Here is a 23466-nt window from a genome sequence, read left to right on the forward strand (position 1 = left end):
ACTAAGACAGGAGGTGGTCTCTGAACAGGAACAGCTAGCAGATGCAGGGATTTTTCTTCTCAGAGCTGACAATGCCATCAACATGAGTCAGACTGGGAGTTGGTGCACATTATAAAATAATTTAAGATGTGTGGTATGTGCATACATTTAGGTATGTCCATAAAGGCTGAAGAAAATGATGAAGTAGTAATAATTACAGATATGGAGGAACCACCATGTAAAGCCATGGCACAGGCCAGAACAGTGGTCAAGCAACAGCTGGTTAGATTTTGTCCTAATGCCTTCATTGGTCAATCAAGAGCAGCCAAGTGATATTTTCCACTGTGCATACTTCTGTGATGCCACACTCTGGGAGCAGGACCAAGCTTCCTGGAAGCTTTCAGGCTGCCTGGCATCTGCTACCTGGCTACTGCCATCCATCCCTTCAAGTGTTCTTACGTCCAGTGCACCTCTGCTATTTTGCACTCTTGGTGTTCTTTTAGCACAGCCCAGTGTGAGACAAGCAGAGCTGGGTGTGCAGAGGTGAGGCCAGTCCTGTGCACAGAGCAGGTATTTAAAATATTCCCAAGAAAATCTCTAAATGTAACCAACAGATGTTTTTTTTACAGTGTGTTTGACCCTACAATAGGCAATGACTCATGGCAAGTTAAACGATTATTCAGAGTTGCATTTAAGCCCTGCAGTGGCAATATATTACAAGTATGCCCTTGATGAAAAAGAAGAGAAAATGTTTTCTCCTCCAAATCTGGGAGGGTGTGTGGGAAAGTTTCTAGTTGAAGAAATTAGTAACTCGGTATTTGTAAACCATGACTCAACTCACAAAATCCACAAACTGAAAACTGAATAGAAGTGGTGATTTTACTACCACGGGTTTCAGCAGTACTACAGCAAAGATGACAGACAACCAAATGATAAAATTTTTTTTTTATTATTCACTTTTGAATTCTTTTACACTTTCCTGATTATTTTGTGTAAGGTGAAACTAGAACTGTTTAAAAGACATACACAAATCTAGTACATCAATAACCAGGTATTTCTTTTTGCTATACTATTCTCACAACCACGTGTGTGCTAGGCAATATAACCGTCACAGAAGCAAACTTTAGGCAGAATACTGGTCAGTAAAAACAAAGCGAAAAGAGCTACCAGATATACAGACAGGCTCGGTTCCACATTCACTACTGCATTTATCAAGCGCCAAGTATTAACTGCACAATTTGTTCAGCTAGTAGAGGGGAGTTTTAAAATCAGTGCATGAAATTCTCTTCAGCAGACAGATGGACAAACAGATGGATCCTATATCTAAGTGGAATGTGAAGGCAGGGGATGATACCACGGGACTGATAGGTGACTATTCCTAATCTTTTCCACTGCATTATTCACGCAACTCTTACTAGGTTTTGTTTAATGGGACATGTTTGAAACATGGTAAGGTGAGGACATTTGGAGCTCAAATATTACAAGCATTACAGATGAGTAGGTCTGCATTCCAGTACAAGATGGGAAATCCTGAATATTTGAGCCAGTACTTGAGCCAGTTTCCTGGTACTACCAAAGAATGGCAGACAAGAGCTGAAGAATACAACAGCACTGGCAGCTCTCGAACACCCAAGGAAGAAACCTGTCCTTGGTGAGGTGAAGGCCTCATCCACCATCCTGACATCACCAGGAACCAAAGAAAGGATGATGCATATGGGAGTCCAAAACTGCTTTAATGGAGTTTAAACAGGTGAAAGGGTCAAGGATGAACAGAGTCCGGTGGGAGAATAAAGTGAACTAAAAGATGGCTCAGTGGATTACTTAGGAAGTTTTCAGGATAAACTGAGAATGGGAATACCATGGAGATTTTTATTTACCTAAGAATAAAGTAATGCAAAAGTGGCAGATCACTTCATGGTATCATTCAAACTAATAAGGCCATTCAAAAAATTGAATCTTCTCCTATTGCAAGTCCATGGCAGTGAACCAAGAGTTTTTACTACTGAAGAATATCTAAGCTGTAACTAGGTAAAAGTTATTGCTGTGGGAAGGGGCTTAGTCATGCATGTGGTATGAGCATGAAAGCACTTTGAGAAGTCAAACCCCAGTTATCTGCCTGTGTAAAGAGTTTGGAAATCAAGCTGCTAACTCCCCTGTTTCCCTCCTCCCCAAAACAAACCCCATCCCCAGAAAGACAGGATTGACAAAGTGAGCTTTTAACTGAAAGTGGTGCCTCAGACTCGGTTACAAATGTCTACAGAGTGTGCCTGTTCAACTACCTCATAGCAGTGTCCCTAGCTGGAATGCCATACATTGGATTGTTTTCCTTCCGTGCCCCAGTGTGACAATAGAATCTCTATAACTTTCTGTACAACTTTACAACAGAATTGTATTTCAACTATTTTGGTGCCAAATTAAGCTCGCCAGAGTTACACAATTGATGTCTACTTTTCTACCAATAAGAGTTTTGTAAAGTCAATTGCAATCACAAAACCCTTTATTATTATTATCATCACAGTGTTCAGTTAAAAATATAAACACGGTAATCGGAACTGTAAATGTTCAGAATAGGAAAGTTCGGAATGCCATTGGAATAACCGACCTCCGCTCTAGGTACACAAAACACCAACCGGTTTTACCCCACAGACAGTTTTCGCTACGTTGAGGTTGTGAAAGTCAATGTACTATTCTTTTTGCTTGTCGCACAAAGGGATTATGTGTAGGATACAGGGTGACATTGAACATATAGTGAAGCGTGACAGCCATTAGTTCTCTCCCTCCCCAGCATCCCCTTCATCTCCCTGGTTTTCCGACGTCCATAGCTGTAAGGAAATACAAACATGTGTTTATGCTGGAAGCACAGTTAATTACAATTGTCAGGAAAGGGAAGACAGCGTAATTAGTAGTAGCTGTGCAATTTTCTCAGCTAAAAGCAATGCAGAACTGAACTTAATAGTAAAGCTGAAGAATAATAAACTAGAACATGAATAAAAGATAGGCAAGAAGCTAGCACAAGCTGGAAAGTTCCACATAAAACTGTTGAGAACAAACTCCACTCTGTGTTACAAAAGGAATCTGAGTTTGTTACAGCAGTTAACAAATGATTCGTAGTTCGAACAAGCAAGTCTAACTGGTCTGGTTACAAAAAGCATCGCAGTTAACACATGCAGTTAATGCCTCAGAAAAAGCTTTTAACGGCACAGAACCGCATCAGCTTTCAGATGCTGAGTCCCACTTCAGAGTGCAGCAGCCTAGAGTGCAGTGGTTTGCCCCATGGTACTCACAGTGAGGTTGTCCCTAAGCAGCTGCATGATCAGGGTGCTGTCTTTGTAAGACTCTTCATTCAGCGTGTCCAGCTCTGCTATTGCTTCATCAAATGCCTAGAAACATAAACACAGCCCTTTCATACTCAGCTTTCTGAAGTCACTTCTGCTTATACAGAACTTAAAAACTGCCACATTACTATCCACATTCTATAAAAAAGCTTCCAGTATTTTAGCTTCCACCACAAGAAGAAATGTAAAACAAAGTGAGTACCAGATCCTAGACAGCCAGGGGAAAACAGAAGTCTTCAGGGGTGTCCAGATAAAAGCCCAGAAAAACTTTACTAAATGCCAATTCCAAACACTGAAGAGACAAGAGCACACTATGTGTCATGCTGAAAAATGGTTCACATAACTTGAAGTCAGGTTTAAGACAACACTTAAAAATAAGACTTTCTTTTAAAAAGGAAGGTCTCCTTGGTCTAAATAAGCAGTGAAACACAAAGGTACCATTACTTGAATAAGTATATATTTATATATATTGCACATGAATCAGTAGACAAGAAAATGGAACACAAAATTTTTCGACAGTGGGGAGGAAGGTTTCCAATTTCTTTTCAAAACAGCAGAGGAAATCAGGTATGTTCCACTAGAGATTAACAAAGCCATTCTTCCCATCCATCTGTTACACATGAAAATCAATACTGTGAGTCTGAGAGCCGTAACTGCTATTTCTTCATTCAGGTTTCAAAGAGATGCAAGCATTTTGACTAAAAAAAGCAAGAACAGCAGCAGCATTTTACAGCATCACTTCTTGCTACAAAGTCTTACTGAAGTGCATATTAACAACACAAAGATTCACCTAAAGCCCTGTTATTCAACTTACTAGCAGACAATATTCACAGACGCAAAAAGCTCCATTTAGAAGACTAATCCTATTTTAGGAAGAAGGCTAAGGAAAAAATGACTGGCTATTTGCTTGCTACAACCCATCACAAAAGCTCTTTTTGGTCTCTGGAAAGAGACCTCTGGAAGAGGCACACATGCACATGGATAACAAGGACATTCAGGGCTACAAAGATGGGCACACAGACAACACTTCATGTACTGGCTAAGTGCTCCAATCTAAAGAAATATTTCACTTTAGAAGTGCTAAATTAATTCAAGTGTTTTCCATTTTGACACAAACACATTCAAAGAGAATTAGGTGGACATTAAACAGAGGCAATTTGTCTTCCCTGTCACTGGAACAGCTGCAGTAGCAAATTAGCCTTACCCAAAGCTAAGCTAGTCTAGCAAATCAACTTACCTGAAACTAGACTACAATGACAAGCATTTTATGACAGCATTTTTAAGGAATTTGATATGAAAAAGCATAATCATCTACAAAGTGCTACTGTAACCATGCAATTACCTCCTCAGCCTCCACAAAAATTGGTGATATGAAGAGTCTGCTTACCGTCTTTGCCAGATTACAGGCTTTTTCAGGAGAATTTAGGATCTCATAGTAGAAGACAGAGAAATTTAGAGCCAAACCAAGTCGAATGGGGTGTGTTGGCTGCATCTCTTTCTTGCTAATTTCAAATGCCTCCTGATAAGCTTGCTGGGAGTTTGCTACCGTTGCTGCAAGAAGCAATTACAACCACATAAATACACAATACATCTCTCTACTTCACAAGGGAAGCAATTATATTCTCAGCCTAGACTACAATTCCACCAGAAATTCATACAATTACCTATTCACAGACACTTATTTCAATGTTTTTACATGCAAAAGCCTTCCACTTGCCGAACAATTAATGCTGAAATAGATTTTTTAAATAGAAACTTAAAATAAAATCCAACAAATTCCAACCAGTGTGAATGGATGTAAACTCTACTTAAGTGTTCTGGTTTAAACCATTCATTCCCAGCCCAGCTGAAGAAGTCATAATAAATCCAGACAAATCAATAATAAATCCAGACAAAGCCATATGGGGAAGAAGAGGTAACTAAACTGCTGCAGGTAGGTCATTAATTTTGTGTTTCAGGTTGGGGTTTCAGGGCAAAGCCAACAGTCCCCTCCTGGCTAGTAAGTAACAATAAGCTCCATACTGACATCAAGCTAAGTTTGCAAGACATGGACTACATTAGACACTCACAGGAATTCAGACAGTTCAGCACTTTCCCATTTCAGAATTTATTACTTTAGAACCCAGGAACCCAATATCCCATATCTGTACGGAGAAACACTTCACTTTGCAAACAGTGAAGACTTGAGCTGAATCCATATTTTAAACATGAGATCAAACAAACAAAGCACTTTCTATGAGAAAGAAACCTACATTCTCCAGGAAAATGATTTTACACTGCCACATATGCTCGAAAACTGGCTACTGTGGTCAGGGCTGCAAGCAGAGTTTGATGGCATTGATGAACATCTGTCAAGCAGTTTTATCAGTTTCAGAGAAGTCTTTCTCTAAAAGTGACTTACACTGCACCTATCTTCATAACTACAGAGCAGCAGTGAAAAGAAATAAATAAATGATATTGGGGAAAAGAATACAAGTGGTTTTTATACTGGTTTCTGCTTGGTCCACAGAGAGACATTTAATTTATACTTACTTTGCTTATTGTCCCCAGATGCCACCTCTGAGAGGTATCTGTAGTAATCACCTTTCATTTTCAAATAGAAGACCTTGCTTTCTGGCTGTGTGGCATTGACAATAAGGTATTTATCCAGGAGTTCCTGAGAAAGATTTTTAAAAAAGTGATGTTTCCTGAGTCACAAAAATAATGTCTGAAACAGAGCCTTTGTTACAATGGCGAGCATGAACTGTTCAAACAGTAACAATGACTTCTGTCATGACTTACGCAGACTCATGTGTTAATCACTTTGCCTACTGTTGTCTAAACTCTGGGAAAAAAAATAAAGATAAACTACTTGTAGCCTAATCTGTGGAAAGCTGAAAACGTCCTATGTTGATCCTACCCACAATTCCTCTCCTCAGGATCTGAAGGCTATCAGGGCTTAAGCCTGCTGATGCAAACCCACATCCATGACCAAACTAATGAAAAGCAGCAGCTGGAAATTTGCACATCTGGTCACTTTTGCTGCCACAAATTTGAATTCTATATAGAACTGTGAAATTGTCCACAATAAACTGATTCTATCTCCAACTTCAGCTGAAAAGTTTGACAGTGGCATAAGCAGCACACGTGCACTCAGAAAGAGATGCAATGATTGACTACACTAACAGCATCTGCTCCTGACTGATCTTAAGCAAATGGAACAACAATAAAAAGAATCCCTCTTGTCTGAGGGAAAGAAGAGCAAAATTAGTCTGGGAGACAAACTACACACCTTGTCCATTAAAAAAAAAGTACTAAACAAGACTCAGGATGTCAGCATTCATTAATTAAGGAATTCAAACAGCAGGCCTTTTAACAGGACTCATGTCTGCACTCCAGATCTAAATTTGTTTTCATGGTGAACCCCCTCCAGCCAGCAGCCAGGGGTCTTCAACATGGCCTTGTTTGCTTTTTGCTGCTAAAAAAAATATATTCCTTTATAACAAATTCCCTTAGCTCCATTCTAGGAGCTAGAATTGGACCCAAGTATGTAGCTATGCAAAATTATCCCCCTGCTAAGGTGCTGCAGTGTCTCCAGCACTACTAAAATTCCTTAAGCCTCTCTGGAGAATGCTGCAGTACTAACTACTGTTATTTTTGCTGTTGGATTATTACCAGAACATCATTGCAGATATCCTGCAATTCAGCCTCAATTTTCTCACGATATTCTTTTCCCATCTGCTGTTTCTTCTCGTTTCTCTCTGTTTTCTGTTCGATGCTGGAAATCACACGCCAGGACGAGCGACGGGCACCAACCACGTTCTTGTAGGCCACGGAGAGGAGATTCCTTTCTTCATTGGACAGTTCATGTCCCTGCTCAGTGACAGCTTTCATAGCAGCAGCCATGTCATCGTAACGCTCAGCCTGCTCAGCCAGCTTGGCTTTCTGTACCAACTCACTTTTATCCATGGCTGTCCTGCAATTAGCGAGGAATAAACAGAGAGAAAAATGTCTCCATGGTCTGCACTGGGGAAGTTCAGGCTGAAGAAGATCTTACAGTCAGTAATAAGAGGGAAATCTATCAACTGTAATAAAGTAATACAAAGGGTTTATTTTAAAAAATATATTTGACCTTTTGCCAAATATGTATAATTTCCATGTGTAAATGACAATCCTGAAGATACGAAAGCATCATTCTTCAAAGTGCAGCAGAAGTCATCCTGGCATTAAGCACAGCCCTATGTGAATCTCTCCTCTTTCCTTTACCAGCCACAGCTCAGCTGGGGAGATATAAATGAAGACACTGCTGGGGCTTTTTCAGATTTGTTTGTTGTTGTCTGTTTCTCTCGACTGCAGTACAAGAGCAGCTACTTAGGAGCACTGAAGCACTGGACAGCTCCTTCTGACACTGAAGATTTTTGGCAAGTTAGAGATGTTTCTGTGGGTTTACATAAACCATACCCAGGAAAGCTGTAGTTGTTGGCAACTATGGGAAGTACATTTATAATGTTCTGCCAGAAAATAACGTGGGTTTTTTTTTTTACATATGCATCAACATACACATAATGGACAACTCTACACAGTTAGGGTGGCTGCAGTCTCAGGTTTTCAAGACCTTTTAAATAACATTGACATTCATAAAATCTGATTGGGACGTGGCCCACACAATGGTCACTGCTACAAAACAAATTGCTTATATAGAAACAACTTGTTTATAATTTCTGATAATGCAGTTTAGTAACCAAAGCTGTGAAAGCACAACAAATGGCCACAGCATTACTGAAGAGCTTATGCCAGGGAGAATGAATAAATCACCCAGGGCCAGGCTCACAGGACAAAGTAAAGACTTTATCAAAATGGTCCTCACAAACTTACAGACAACCCAAATTAATCTGTGAAATTTCTTCAGGTGTGCAGGTTCACTTTTGGACACAGCCAGCTGTTATTCTCATCAGCATTGACCAATACTTATCCTCTCCCACTCCTAAATCCTAATCAGGGCTCTGTCTAAGTAAGTTGTCAGGCTGAGATTTAACAGCCTAAAAAAAAACTTCTGAAAGAAAAATAAAAACCAAACAAGAACAGTAAGTTTACATTTGTATTTCACAGACTTCTGTTCATTACAGAAGTACCTACAGTCCTATTAGAAAGAACCAACACGCTGAAAGAGATTGCTGCAGCCTTTTCCCTGGCTCTCATCTTTGAAGATTCCAGTCTGACAGGCTTCTGATGGAGAACATCTTGCACACTCTGCTCAGCTTGTATTTTACTCCAAGGGTCACCTACCACACTATTATAGAGGTAAACCAGTCCCCTGTGCCAAGTCCTCAAACAGGACAATGAGACACAGACCCAAATTCCAACTGTGATACATTCCCAAATTCATACATTGCTCACACTGCCGAGGATGAGTCCTAACTACAAACTTACTTTGAGATAAGCACAATCTGTACCTCCAGCTGAAGATATTCTACTTTAGCAAAAAATATAAATCATCCAGTATATCAAGTCAAACATTGTTATTTTACGTAAAAGTTCCTGAAGTAAACCCAGCAACCAAATGTACCTGCTCGGTATCTGCAAGTCACACTCACCCCTATTTGTGTTTGATCCTTGTAGATTCTAATACATCCATCTTCATAAGGCACTCAAAGTAAGGACATGGAACACTACAACCAGCCTCCTGAAAAGGGATCTTTTACTGGTAAGTAAAGCTGGGCTCTGCTTCAGCTCCATTTCAAGTGCTGTTTTTAAACCAGTGGAATCTGGGACCTATTGGAAGGTGCCACACAGACTTCAGATCAAAGCCCTCAAATTTGTTTTCATGACAGGGTGACTGTGGGCACCAGTGTGACAATTTGTGGTAAGGCATGATTCATTTGGTTCTCTCTTCCCCAGTAAACTTTTACCCTGGGGATATTACCATTGGTTTCCACAGGCTTATCAAACAGATAGCTCCCAATGATGGAAAAGGTTAAGTGGGATTTGTGATGTGCATTGTTTCTTCCTAATTTGAAGCCTATTACAGCACCAATGCAGAATGAGCCCAAGGAAATCATCAGACCATTTCCCCTTGAGACGAACCATCCAACTTTTCCCTGTTGAGTCTATCAAACCTTGTAAACCATTCCCTTAACTCAACACTATTTGCAGACTATGTGCTTAAGGCAGGAAGTAATTTGTGAGTGGTATTTCTCTAGTCACTCACTAAAATCTAAACATGAACAAAGTACACCTGAACAATGCTTTTTGCATTACAACAGCCAAACAACACGACATTGAAACTAAGCAGTTTCAGAGCACTTTTCGTTTCTTCATTGTCTGCACAGCTTCTAGAAGTATTTATACTGCAAACATCTTATCTTCTCCTCTTCTTCTCATGGAATGTGATTGTTATGTGGAAGCAGCCTACTTGTTGAAATGCAGAGGCATGTAGCTCCAACAGAGTTTACATTTTGCCATTGAAAAGTCACTTAGTTTTATCTTTGATCTGCACTTTGCCAATAGTGGTCTAATCTGTTGACAAGTCATCTGTGCAGAATTCTGTTTACAAACAATATAGTTTAGTTTTGAAAGGGTGCAGAGATTGTTTTATCAAGCTCACTGACATATTTAGATACAAGACAGTTCACAGGAGTCAATGGGTTCATATAAGGACACATGAAGGAAATCACAAAAGGAACTGCACATGAAGGAAAACACAGGGACACAAAGAGCTAATGGATAAAAGACATCCAGAAACCAGTATAACGTAAAATACCAGCACAAATTAGAATGTTGCTTCTCATCAAGCAATTTTCCTCAGCAATGTAACTAATTTATGCACATGAAAGTCATTTATGCATATATGAAACTCAAACTCATCACTAAAGATGGAGCTCCTGAGTGCTTCACTGGCTTAGTTCTGACACAAGAATTCAGTATACACAGGCTTGAGTTTAGTTAATTTGTGTTAATATCTGTACTGTTATCAGGCTTGCTATGAAACACAAGTATTATTCAGTAACATAGATTTAACAGAACTTAAATGGAGTAAGAAAAGAATTGCCCACACCAAAATATCTGCCAATGATAGTAAGCCTACCATTACTACCTTCCCAGGATGCTGCGTAAAGGAAGACTTAAAATCCTCATTTGATTCTCCATTGCTTACCTTGTTAGAAGCTTGGAGAGAGCTTTGCAGAGCTATGCTGGCTTGAGCTCCAAAAGAGGGAAGTGTTTGCCAGAAGGAAAAAAGATACAAGGAAAGGAGTGATGTTTGAAAAGGCAAAGAAGCAACTATCAGTTATAACTGGTCCCTCCCAGAGAGATGAAAGCCACACTCTAACAATGGACCAGTGTGCCACAGTCTGAAACAAGCAAAGCCTAGAGCTAAAAATACACCTAGGCCACACACAGAAGCCATCTACCAAAGGTTACCTGCAGCTAGGAGCAAAACACACAGAGGTGATGAACAGGAGGCTAACAGGAATGGTCTATTCTAGCACTGATAAAGCCATGCCATGGTGGCAAAGGGAAAAGAGGGAAGATGGAAAAAGGTGCAGAGACGTGCAGATCACAGCCATGGAGGAGTCCTGAAAGTTGCCTGTTCTAAGCAGAAGATTCTGATATTAGATGCATTAACACAGTTCAAATTCTTAAGATGCTGTCTTCTTAAGCATCTGTCCAACACAACTTAGTAGCCCTCAAAAAAGAAGTGACTGGATATTGTTCACAATAAGGAATGCCAACCACTGCCCAGCAGTCACAGCCAATAGCACCAGCTGCCAGAAATTTCAATCACCTGAAGTCCCACACTCAAAATGTAATTTTTTTACTATCTTTTCCCTCTATCTCCCATGCAGCCTGGAGCTCTTTCAATCTCTCTTGCAAATGCAGAAGGAATATGTATACAGGCACTATAAGTTAGAAGTGCTTACTCACACTTCAGAAAGCTTTACACCTGTGTGGACAAGACTGAATCATATCACAAAGCATCAAAGGTAAAGACCAGAACCTGCAAAACTCATTAGTTTGTAGCTGCCTGCATCTCTCAGTGGAAGATGCAGTGAGAAGGGGATGGTGTGGCCAGCCTGGGAACAGCACCTGGTGTCAGTACACCCACAGATCTTTCAAGAGTGGATGGACACAGAACTGGAGCTTTACATCCCATTAACAGCTGAGGGGTAAAACATGCAGCTACTGTTCTTCAGAAAACTGCAGGATTTTGAGAACTACAGCTTACTCCTTAGCACTTATTCCATCTGCTCTGTAGCCTTTATTGGTTCCCGTTCCTATGGGCCCTTTAGGACAAAGCCAAAACTAATCAGAACTAACTGTGCTTAAAAAGTCTGTAAAAATCAAATGAAAACTGACACTGAAAATAATCTGGCTTATATAACATATCGAACTGACAGGACAATTCTAATAAGCTTATGTTGGTCTGAAGTCTGCTGCTCTTGATGACCTGTTCTTCTGATGCTAATTAAGTCATCGATTTTTGTGCACTGTTTTTCTCTCTACAGCAAGCATGAGAATCTATCAGACAAACACTTCCACTTTGTAGAAAAGAACTGGTGAGAAAGCAGTGTAGTTATTGGTTTGACATACTGGTCACTAACATGTTGAGCAGAGCTGCAAGTTAACAGACTTGCATATTTCACTGTGAGACAAGAATACAAAACAAGGTTTGGTGAAATGGGAGGCAATCATACTTCCCAGTCATAAGCTCTCTAAGTCCACTCAAATTCTACCAGAAAAAGCAGCAGACTGGTACAGAATTTGCAGTTCAATATTCCAACAATATGTGAACACACCTTATTTGATTTCTGGACAGGCAATTCATTCTGAAAATAAACATTCACGTGAGGTGAGTGGTACCTCAAATTACAGTTCTGTAACTACAGAGAGTAAGAGCTCTGGGGACATTATTTCTAAAATAAACAGAAAATCATTCTCCACCATTCAGGTACACACATGCTAACACGAGTATCTGCATGATGGGGATGGCATTCCCTGTCAACTGGACAGTGCTTCCAACATTTATTTTTTTACAGGAAACGGAGTGCAGCTCTTTCAGTTGAGTGTAAGGAACCTTCCTTGCTTTCCTGTAGCATTATGCATTTGATTTTATTAGTTGTGTTTCTCTAGATGGTTTCCTCAAAGGCTACCATGGGATGTTTGAAAATGAATAGCTCTGTTAAGATCTGAACAGCAAAATCTTCCCATCAGAAGCTTGGGTATAACAAGTTCAGTAAAATATCCTGCAAACATAATGAAGGAACATGACTTCACAGCTGTGATATTCTTGCTGACCTTGTGCAGCACATAACTTCAGCCTCCTCTGCATCTACTCTGGCCTTCGGCTCAAGTCTCTATGCAAATGCTGAGATAAAATTAACATTCTATAAAGCCATGCCTCACCCTGCTCCGGCCATCTGCTGCCATCATTACTTGTTGCTTCGTAAAATTGAATAAAATGACATTCAATGGCATTCACTCTCCATAGAGTATTACAAAATGCCTATGACCACTACCAACAGCACGTGGGGACACTGATATTGTACAGACATCTTAAATTTAGTGAAAGCAGCCTTGTTCTTCCTAATGCCAGGCTGAAAAGCAGAGCTCTGCTCCTGCCTATGGCCCTTTGCTCAGTACAGCTGCAGGTGGAGACATGCTGGCACTTCCACAGCACAACATCCCCACATGGCAACACCTTTTTGTTCCAACCAGCAGAACTGTTTTTGGCTCAAATCCAGGTGGAAATTGTGACTATACCCAAAAAATCTTCCCCCGGGCATAAAGTTCACGCCAAAATAATGTATTCATATCACAGGTAAATCACTTTTGTTAATAATAAACTGACAGTATTTGTATTACAGGGTGGGGCAAGGAATGTGGCCATATAACAGACACACTACTGTAATGCCTGGTATTAGGATACCACACGGATCAGAGTAGGAGCTTTTACCTCATTAACCAAATAATTATTTACTGAGCTCCTCCTCATCCGAGTTTATTCACATGCATCACAAAAAGCTGCATACTGGCACAGGCCTGCTCAGGAAAAAATAAAACGACTCAACATCAAAATAGCGGAGATCAGAACATGCGGTACTGACATAATGAGGTTGAGAAAACTGCACCAGGCCCATCTGTGCAAGGAGTCTATCACTTTATTGGTACCAATTTAATAAACAAAATATGATACAAGGGATATTTCTGCAGTCCTTTAATATGAAGGGAGAAAAAGGCACTTGTGTTCTTGTTTTCTTTTCTAGACCAGATTTTATCTCATTATTGCTTTAAAATTAAAATAAGCTCATCTTTTTTCATATTAAAAGTGTTACAATTTCTGACTGAGGTGTCCTGAGTTAGTGAACATGTGAATACACAAATATTCCTACAGCCACTGAAGATACTAAACATTACAAACACCGCCAAAGCCTCTGATGTTCTTCCATGGGAATTTAGCTTTTATGGTGCTGCATGATGTGTCTTTTGTTCTCCTATCAGTGGAAAATGTGTTTTAACTATTAATAAGGAGTCTATCTGAAAGCAACCAATTTATATTGTGTTCTTTGCATGAGATGCATTGATGCCAATACAGTGATTGCATGTCACTGTTATTTTAACATCCCAATTAATACCTGGTTATACATACCTCAAACAAAACCCAAACCCGTTAGATCTGGGCTACTGCCCAGCCTTTCTGTACGCTGGGACTGAACCAACCTTCTTTCCCTGTGGAGTCCTCCCTAAACGCATCTCTATTCCCAAATGGACACGAATGATCAAAACTGGAAAATAATAAACGGGTTTTATTCCCTTCTAAAGCGCTCCTACACGGCCGCGACCACCTACGCGGGCCGGCTCAGAGCCGCGGGCACGGGCACGGCAGCTGCGCTCTCCGGCTGGGCACGGAGCTGCCGGCGCTGGGCGGCCGGAGGCCGGCCCGGCGGTGCGGGCTGGCCCCGGGCAGCGCCGCTGGCTCGGGCAGCGCCGCTCCCGGCGGGGCTCGCCGCGGGCCCGTCCCGCCGGGCGGGCCCAGGTGAGCGCGGCCGCGCCCCGGGCCGCCAGTGACTCACCGGGGCGGGGCGGCGCGGCCGCCCGGGGAGGGGCGGCGCCGCCCGCCCGCGCCCGCCGGGCGAGGGTCACGCCGTTACCCGGGCCGGGGGACGCAGGAGCGGGGAGGCAGAACCGGGGACCCTCCCGCGGAGACCCCCGCACGGCGCGCCCGCCGCGGCCTGCGGCTGCCCGCGCGGGGCGGAGCGGAGCGGAGCGGAGCGGGGGCAGGCCGGGGCGGGCTGCCCCGGGGTCGCGGTGCCGATCCCCCCACGCCGATGCCCGCCCCGGCCGCGGCCCTCACCTGGCGGCGCGCGCGGATCCCACGGGCGGAGGGAGGCGACGGCAGCGGCGGCCGCTCCACGGACACGCGCACACACCCTGCGGCGCTCGGCCCGCTTCCGCCGCGCGGCACGCCCCTTCCGGCGCCAGGGGGCGCCACCGCCCGCGCGCCGCCCCGGCGGGACGGTCGCCATGGCGACGGGGCCCGGCCCGGCCCGGCCCCGGGGCTGCGCCGGGCTGAGCGGGGCCGAGCGGGGCCGAGCGGGGCCCGGCGCTGCCGTGCGAGCGCGCCCCGAGCGGGGAGAGCCCCCGAGACACGGCCCGTGCTGCGCTCACACCCCGCAGCCGCCGCGCTGCGCGCTCTTTGTCTCCGCGGAGCTCCCCGGTGGGGGTCCAGGGGAGGGGTGCTGCGGCCTGCAAGTGCAGCAGCTTCTCCGGCAACAAAAGGAACGGTTTCTGGTTTTCTTGTCGTTTCGCACTGCTGTTCTTTGGCTGGACCTCACAGTAGAAGTGATAGAATCACAGAATTGATTAGGTTGGATAAAGCCGTCTAAAATCACCGATCTATGACTGAACGCTTCCACCCCGCTTAGAGCATGGCGCTGCACCCGGTCTTACACACCACCGGGGACAGTGACTCTGCCGCCTCCCTGAGCAGACCGTTCCGAAGGGATATATATCGGACATCTCCTCGGAAAACAGGCAGTGTGGTTATTCTCTGCACCCTCAGAAATAAAACCTGACAAATGCTTTGAATTGCAAAATCACCTTTAAATGCTGTTTTAGTAGCAGCTCTTCCCTACAACTTCAGTTTTCACTGAAAAATCAAGATCCATACTGGCTAGATAAGATTCATGCAACTTACAAACTGCATTTTTCTAAGGAAATGGCAAAAGAGAACATTTTTGGGGCATGAGGAGAAGTCTAGCTTGGTGTCCAAAAAGGAATCCAAGTAAAAGAGTTCAGTTTTGTAATCCGTATAATCCTTTTGGATAAGAAGTGACAGGACACACAACTCAATTGCACTGCACCCAGATCTCAAATTTATGGCAGCAACACTTGTCAAAGTGTTATTATTTGGACTCGGTTCAATTACAGCATCCTGGAGTCAAATTTTCTCTTCTACTTTCAGATACAGTCCTGGGCCCATCAAAGTCACTGTCAGATTCCTTTTTGGTGATGGAAGGACTTCATTAATTTCCTGCTTAGTCTCAGTCCAAAGGTTAATTACTTTGGAAACTCAGAAGGAAAATTACTTGGCACCCACGAGTTATCTTAAGCTGCAAACACTGATTCAGCTCCATTAGTTGCTGTCATCACTCTCTTTTTTCTTTTTGAGGCAAAACTTGTTTTTTACCCCTGATCCTCTCCATAGTCCTTATCTTCTCAGTTTCCATTTGGGCCATTCCCAGTGTTCTTGCTGAGGCCTTGAGGGTGCTGATTCATGGCAGAATTACTTGGTTTTGACATTCCTTGCCTCCATATCTGTGTATCATACGCAGTTTGCAGAGGTGTGCTGTCAACACCTGTTCATTTGGACTTCCACTGTGCCTTCTTCACCCTTCTCCTCTTCCTACCTGTGTTGTCACAGCTCATGCCTCTTCCAGTGAGGTGCACTGAGCTCCTTTCATACAGCTCCTCCAATTTGTCCACACAAAATTCTCATCATCACCGCTGAAATGCAGCACTCAATCCTTCTCAACTGCTATTTTTGGACCATGCAATCTCCACCACACCATCCAGGTAGGGCAATTCTATACTGTGTAGTCAGAGAGGTGAAGCATCACCCTCTGCTGTCACAGAGCTCCTGCAGCTGTGTCCCTGCTGGGCCAGAGGCCACTGAGACAGAAATGTGTTAATGATACAGATATTCCTCCTTGAGCTTTTCCTACCCTGGGGGCTTCCCAGTCCTGTGCCTGGTCTGGTGCTAGAGATAAGCAGGGCACCCTGCAGTTCCTCCAGGGATGGTGAAGGCTGGAACCAACACCAAACCTCAACTCTGGAAAAGCTTGCACCAGCAGCAAGTGGTTCAATGTGTCACCCTTCAGAGGAGGAAGTGCACATTGGCTCAAAGAATCTGAGATACCCAATCTGTGCAAGAACAGCCATTATCTCAGGGACAGGCTGGATCCATGAGGAAACAAGCACAACAGAGAGACCAGCTTGCCTGGCTCTCCAGCAGAAAATGTCCTGTTGTGTGTTTTTCCAAAGAGCCACATTTCAGGTAGGTAAGTGTGAGGTCTAAATGGAATTTGGCTTTAGCTGCTGGTCAGCGTTAACCTGTTACTGCCCTGGGGAGCACAGAGCAGCTGCCCTAAGAGTGCTCACACTGAGCTACAGCCTCACAGACCGTAAATCCAGAAGGGAGGAAATCACAGGATTTGGTGTGAAAGAGGATACAGCTCATGGCTGAGGTGGAGTCCCTTTGCTGAAGGAGTGGTTCTTTACAAGGACTGTGAGACCAAAGCCCTACCCTGGATACACCACAGGCTTCATCCTTCAAAGGAGGCTCTGCAGGGCTGCAAGGACAGTTTGTTCCTGTCTTGTGCAACTGATTCACTATAGAGAGCGAGTTTCCATCTCCAAACCACTTCTCTTGCACTAAGTTAGTACTTAACATCAATAGCAGGTAAAAGAAGTGTAATAAGCTTTTTGACAAAGATGTCAGTTGCCAAACAGGGAGGGCTGGCTCTATTCCTGTGCGAGCAGCAATGTCAGAAGCTGTTCCCAGCAGATGGCACAAGAGCTCGAGCTGCTCCAGTCTCTGTACCTGCCCTCAGGTGTGCGGCTTCTGGTACAGGAAAAACGAACCTGAGATTTGTACTAGAACAAGTGGACAAACCTTTGTTCAGAAATGCCATCCTGACGAGTCGCTCAATTTTTGTGATTTTTTTTTTGTTTGTTTGTTTTTGGTCATTTGTGTTGAAAGTAGTAGGTCTCAGCTGCTGTGGGTACCAGAAGCAAACAGTTGATGGCACTGCATGATCGCTGTCCCTGCAGCTGATGTCTCCCTGCAGCCTGACCGAGTGAAAAACGAGGGTGTTTCATTTCCATGCTGTAGGAAAGACACTCACAAAATGTAATCGCCACCTATTAAGTATATTTTATTTCTTGATTGCTTTGGTACTCATTTTCCCAATCTTCCGCTCTGTGTATGAGAGTGTACAGCCTGGATACTTCAATTGTTCTAGAGCTGGATCTCACAGATCACTAAATAGTGGATTAGGTGATGGATCCTGCATGGAACTGGTGCAGCAGTTTATGGCAGCTGACAGAACTGACCTGCTGGAGCTGACAGCTGGGATGTCCACCAGAAGTCTCATCAGTAAATTAAGAATTTCATCATTTGTCAATGCTGGTTGTGGTGTACTTTGAATTGCACATGATGGTCCTAAGAAGGAGATTTGTAAGGAAGAAACAAGGAACATGAAAGAGCAAAACAGTACTTTTAAATTAATATTTCTGCAATAGGAAATTTTTAAAAGCTCCAAGGTAAAAATTTCTGCAAAACATCTTGTACTTTCTCTGTGCATAAGCTGCTTGTGACATTATAGACTACTGTGATGAAGTCAAAACTAGAATTAGGTTAGTTAGAACTAAAATTACAAGTAAACTGGGCTCAGGCATAAACATCTTGCATAGGATAGAACTATTAATAAGTTTAATTAAAGCAACATTTAAAGCAAAGAGCATCAGGTTTTCCTCATGGTCCCTGCCAACTAAATGCTAGACTAAGTAATACTTTGTTGGGCAACTTTCAGTCCTTCCTTCTGTCCAAGGAATGCAAGTAGTTTAGTTCAACTTCTCTATGAAATGTGATTTGGGCAAAAGTCAAATTGGTGTTTTAATTTTAAGGTGTTTAAAGGTCTGAAGGTGACTTTGGAGAACACAGTTAAGAGCATAATTGCAAAGCAACTTATAAGAAGTAACTGTGGGAGCATGAAAATATAAATGACCTAAATAGTATAAAATAGTATGATGGGAAATGTGGTTGGAACAAACGTCTTGGATGGGATAGGAATTCAGCTCCAGGAATGCAATTTTGGCAGTAGTGCCCCAAACAGAGAATGCTATTTCTGGGGAAATGCACTGAACTCTGGGTCATGAATTAAACTCAGGTAATTTATGTTCTGCTCATAAAAAGTGGCAGTGCAAAAAAAACAAGCAGAAATGGAATGGAATATATTGCTGTAAATTTTTGTAGCTGTTGGGACCTGGAGAGTCGTTGTGTACTTCTGGTGCCAGGTAATACCTAAGAAAAATTCAAGCCAAGGAACACATAGCAAACCCTTCAAAGCTGCCAACTCAGTGACCCTAAGGAAATCCAGTTTCAAAGCAACATATGAAGAGAGGTTTGAAGAGGTGACTTCCCAAAATCTGAACTTTATTTATTAGCTGTTTCTGACAAGCTCTAAAGAAAGGCAAATGTCTTGATATTTTGAAATTGCATGGCGTGTGTTCATTTTCTGAGGAAACTCTGATCTTTAGGAAATACCAATATTATTCCATTTCCTGATTTCTCATTCTTTTTTCTCTTGGTATTTAATACCAGTCTGCTGTACAGAACTTCCAAGCCAGTGTCTCATCCAAGACTTGGCTGCCTGGGTCTCACAGAGCTCCAGCTTCCTCACAACCAGCTATCTTCCAGGTGCCTTTGAAGTGGGATTTCTGCTAGAAAAGCAGCTATGGGAGAAATAACCCTCCTGTGGTAATGACAGGTAGGTCTGCTAAGGTTTTGATAACGTTTCACTCCTCAGCATATGCAGGTCAGCAGGAATTCTTTATGGGGAGATGCAGCCAGACAAGAAACCTCCACTTGGCAAAGGGATGGGTCCCTTTGGGATTTGGTGAGATCAGCTTGGACAAGTCTAGGCCCCTTATGGAAAATTGGGGAAAAAATCTCCATAATGCATGGAGTGGTGGAGCTCCTTCTTTGGTATAATGCATAGGGGAGCTTGGCATGATGTTTTCTCTGGATGTCTCTGGGGAAAGGCAGCTTCTCTCCCAGCAATATGTATCTGTTTCAGGCCATACTTCAAAGTCCAATCTGGGTTTTTGGTGTTTGCTTTTCTCCTTTTAAAGAGAAACTATCCACAGGGCTAAAAATCTGAAGTTTAAAGAGCTATACAAGCTGCCTGGAGCTCCAAAGTGTTTTTTTATAATTTGTATAAATGCATTAAATATTTAACCTTCATCCTGTGAAAACCCCGACTTTTAAAAAAGAATTTACAGCACAGGGTGGAGTTTTATCTGCTCCTAAATAGGACAGCAATTTCCTTCCTTCCATTTCTGCCCCAAATCTCAAATTCCAGAGTGCAATGAATCAATTGCAGAGGAGGAGATGACTGTTCATCCACCTCCCTGTGCAATTGACTCTCAAAAACTTGATTTTTCTCAGACGAGTCAGGGTGAGAGTTCTGAAGTAGCACAACTCCAGCTGGGTATCTGTTCTTTATTCTGACTTGTGGTTCAAGGTGTCTTTTTTCTTAATAAGCACCTGCCACTAGACTGTTAATAGTTTAACAGTCCACAGCTTCCAGGGAAAGGCTTGCCAGCAGTCAGAGCTGGAAAATAACTCAGAGCATGGCATAGGCCTGATAAAAGGATTAATAAATCATAGCCCTGAGAGCTGTGAGTTCAGCTTTGTCTGACACTGGCTCTACAGATTATTTTGTGCATTCAGTGCTCTTAATTGCTTTTTCTCCCCGGAAGTTTGTATGCAGCTCTGGGATAGATTTGGAGAGCTTTCCTAACAAACTGAACTAGATTTCTTTCTAAATTATATTTAAACTCTGGTCCTTACAGCAGACACTTGTATTTGAGCTGTACTGAGAGGGCTGAAAAACAGAGAGGAAAAGGAGTGACACGTCTTCTCATGGCAAAAGTAGAATATTTTTGCAGAATAAAACTGCCAACCATTTCAACCTAGCTCTGCTATTCCACTTTTACTGGAATTGTTCCGTCTGTTTCTCTGAAAATGAAAGTCTGTTTCTACTCCTGCCACCTGCTATTTCCATATGAAAAAGCTGTTTGGTTATAATGAAGGTACCATTTCTCCCAAGGGCGAAGTAAGGACATTTCATCACACTGCTCTTCCTGAAATTTCACTAACCAGATTCAATATGTTACTAGAGTTGGTCTACTTTTTCACAAAGCTTAAAGCCTTTAAGGGAAACCTCAAGTTCTGTGTGAATATTTACAAAACAAAATGTCATTTCCCTGCTGAACTGTAAGACAGTCTGATCTGGCAAAACAAAAAAGAGAATCCAAAACCAAGATTCGCTTTAGCTTTGAGACTTACTCAGTGACAAGCTTTTGGAAATCAGAATGATTTCCAAGCACAAAGCATAACTTATCCCAGGCAGAAGTCTACAACAGTGTAAACAAAAAGTTCCTTCATGCTGACTTTGATGTGAGCAGTCGGAATGGCCAGAATTTGGGTTCCTGAGCAAGTCAGCATTTTGCAGATTCATTTGTGTTTTTTAAGAAGCTGTTTAAACTGTCCCTTGACTCCAGGAGAAACTCTCCAAATGAGTCGCTTTTGACACCCACCTTTTCATGAACCTCTTGACATCATGAGCGTTGTTCTCCTGCTTTCCAGGAGCAGAGCAAGAAAACAGTCTGAAGGCTGATACTGGGCCACCAGAATTTCCTTAGCAGGATTTCTGAAAAAGAATAATGGAAAATCAATCCTGCTCTTAACATTTGTGTAGCTAACTCAGTATCTAACCCATGACAGAGTATACTCGGGAGTATGTGACACTCAGGAGTTTATAACAAAATTAGTTTGATCTTGCAGGCCTGGATTCACTGCAGGAGATTCCCAAATGGCTGCTAAAGGCTTTGGCAAGGGAAAGAGCAGGGAGTCTGCCCTGGGCCACTTGCTGCACTTTCAGCTGTGCCTCAAGTCCCCTTTTCAGAGCAATGCAGACACAAACATGAATCAGAAAAGATTGCACAGTTACAAAGCTCTTCCCAGCACTGTATCCTTTTTCCTGGTAGACTGGCAATCTCGTGGGCTGAGATACACTCTCTGCTTTGTTCAGGGTTAATAGGTATCATTAGGGATGGAAAGGTACAGGCTGCACTGAAGACTGAAGAGAAGACATAGCTAAATTTTTTCTCAAATCCCCAGAAAGCCATCAACTGTCACTAGAGCTCTGGTCAGGATTCTACAGCTCCTTGGAAACTATCCAGGCTCATAAAACACAATAAGCCTCTTGCTGCTTCTTTGACTCCTTTAGGTTCCAGTCTAAGTTGAATCCTGAAGGAATAAGGATTGGGGTCCATAGCAGGCTGAGGCTTTCTTGAAAATCCCAATTGATACTTCCCTATTAATATTAAAGGTCTGCCTGCGTTTTTTGCAAGTCATCTTTATTTCAGGCCTGATTCATGTATCAAATACTCACAGATCAGCCAAAGGCCAGGGCAGTACAAGGGAATGTGTCAACACGTTCACTCTTGGATTGCCAAAACATTATCCAATTATCTGTGCTAATGCCAGCTGCTTGGAACATGGAAAGCCTTTAATAAAGAAAAAAAAAATATGGTAAAGAAACAATGAAATGAGAACAGCTGAAGATGTCTCCCCAGGCTGGGGGAGAGAGCGACGCAAAGGAATCATCACAAATGCACACCTAAACATTTTGCAAATATGAATATATCAAGGGATGAAGTCTTTGTAGCCCCAGAAATAGAGGCAGAGTGTGTATTTTTGGTTTAAATAGGTTTTCTGGCAGATTTCTTGGAGGAAGCGCCACAAAACTGCTGTAAGCCCTTAACTACAAGTGCTACCAGCCACTAGATGTCCCAGAGCTGCACTCAAGCTGTACCCATCAACTGCAGACAGAGGGAGGGCAAACTTGGCAGTCCAGGAGACAAGGTATAATTTAACAGAATAACTGATTTGTCTGGAATCAGCACATATATATCCTTCTTTAGGGCTTGTATTGTACCTCTGATGGTACGAGGAAATAAGGGATCTGAACACATGGATCTGAGGAAGAGTTTCCACATCCCAAAGCTGGTCTTGCTTCATTTATTTTTACCTTAAACAAGGGTACAGCAGCAATGCTACCACAACAGGAAAGCAAAGAGGGATGGGAAAGCTGACACTTCAGTGTTAATAAACTCCTCAGAATAGTAATATGGAAGAGCAGAAGGCAAATATTTCTGATCTTGTCAAGCTGGTGCAACCATGGAATCTGCACGTGCACATGAAGGTGCAATGTCAAGTGCTTTTCTTTTCCTGTTCCTTGTTTGTAGCTTAGCATCTTTGCTCAATAAGGTGCAATGGTGCAAGTTTCTATACACACATGCACTGTTCTGCACCCACTGTTTCTCCCTTCATTTAATTGCTTTGCTATCATATTCAGAAGTGTTGTGATTTTGCATTTGACCTAGGAGAAAGCTGTGAACAGCTCACTCAGAGGAAAAATCCAGAAAATGGCTCAAGCATGGCTTGTGCTCCTTCCACACAGAAGTGGTTTAGAAACATTCACTTTTCTGACATCCTGATGCCCACAGGGCCTCCTTCAGCCTATGTTTAACCTCCCTTCACCTCCAGTTCGTGGCTATTCTCTCTGAACAATCTTTATGATGATCAGTCATATCTCTGCTTGTATGAAGCCTTCTGCAGCACTGGAGTGTTGTGTTAGGGCTCCTGTATTTCTCTTCTCCATGTTGCTCTGTTGCTTGATCCATCTGAAACAGCCCAAGCAGAATAACTTTGCCTGACATGCACAGCATAGCTCTGAACTCACCCCTCACACATGGTTGGGATTTTGGGGTGCTCAGAAACCCTGGGGAAAAATCCTCAAAGTCCACTGCTCTGCTTCCTGCTTGA

At 42.8% G+C, this 23466-nt stretch overlaps 1 protein-coding gene across 1 annotated transcript; it reads right to left on the reverse strand.

Moving 5' to 3' along the window:
* Window positions 1-909: 909 nt before the first annotated feature.
* On the reverse strand, window positions 910-14745 carry YWHAB (tyrosine 3-monooxygenase/tryptophan 5-monooxygenase activation protein beta). Its single transcript, XM_021527865.3, has 6 exons — window positions 14644-14745; window positions 6969-7269; window positions 5847-5970; window positions 4702-4865; window positions 3264-3359; window positions 910-2801 (listed from the first exon to the last, which is right to left on the reverse strand). The coding sequence occupies exons 2-6, from the start codon at window positions 7260-7262 to the stop codon at window positions 2745-2747; spliced, it is 735 nt and encodes a 244-aa protein (XP_021383540.1). The 5' UTR covers window positions 7263-7269; window positions 14644-14745; the 3' UTR covers window positions 910-2744.
* Window positions 14746-23466: the final 8721 nt, after the last annotated feature.

Source organism: Lonchura striata, chromosome 20 (assembly GCF_050655825.1).
Source record: "Lonchura striata isolate lonStrDom1 chromosome 20, ASM5065582v1, whole genome shotgun sequence".
Lineage (NCBI taxonomy): Eukaryota > Metazoa > Chordata > Aves > Passeriformes > Estrildidae > Lonchura > Lonchura striata.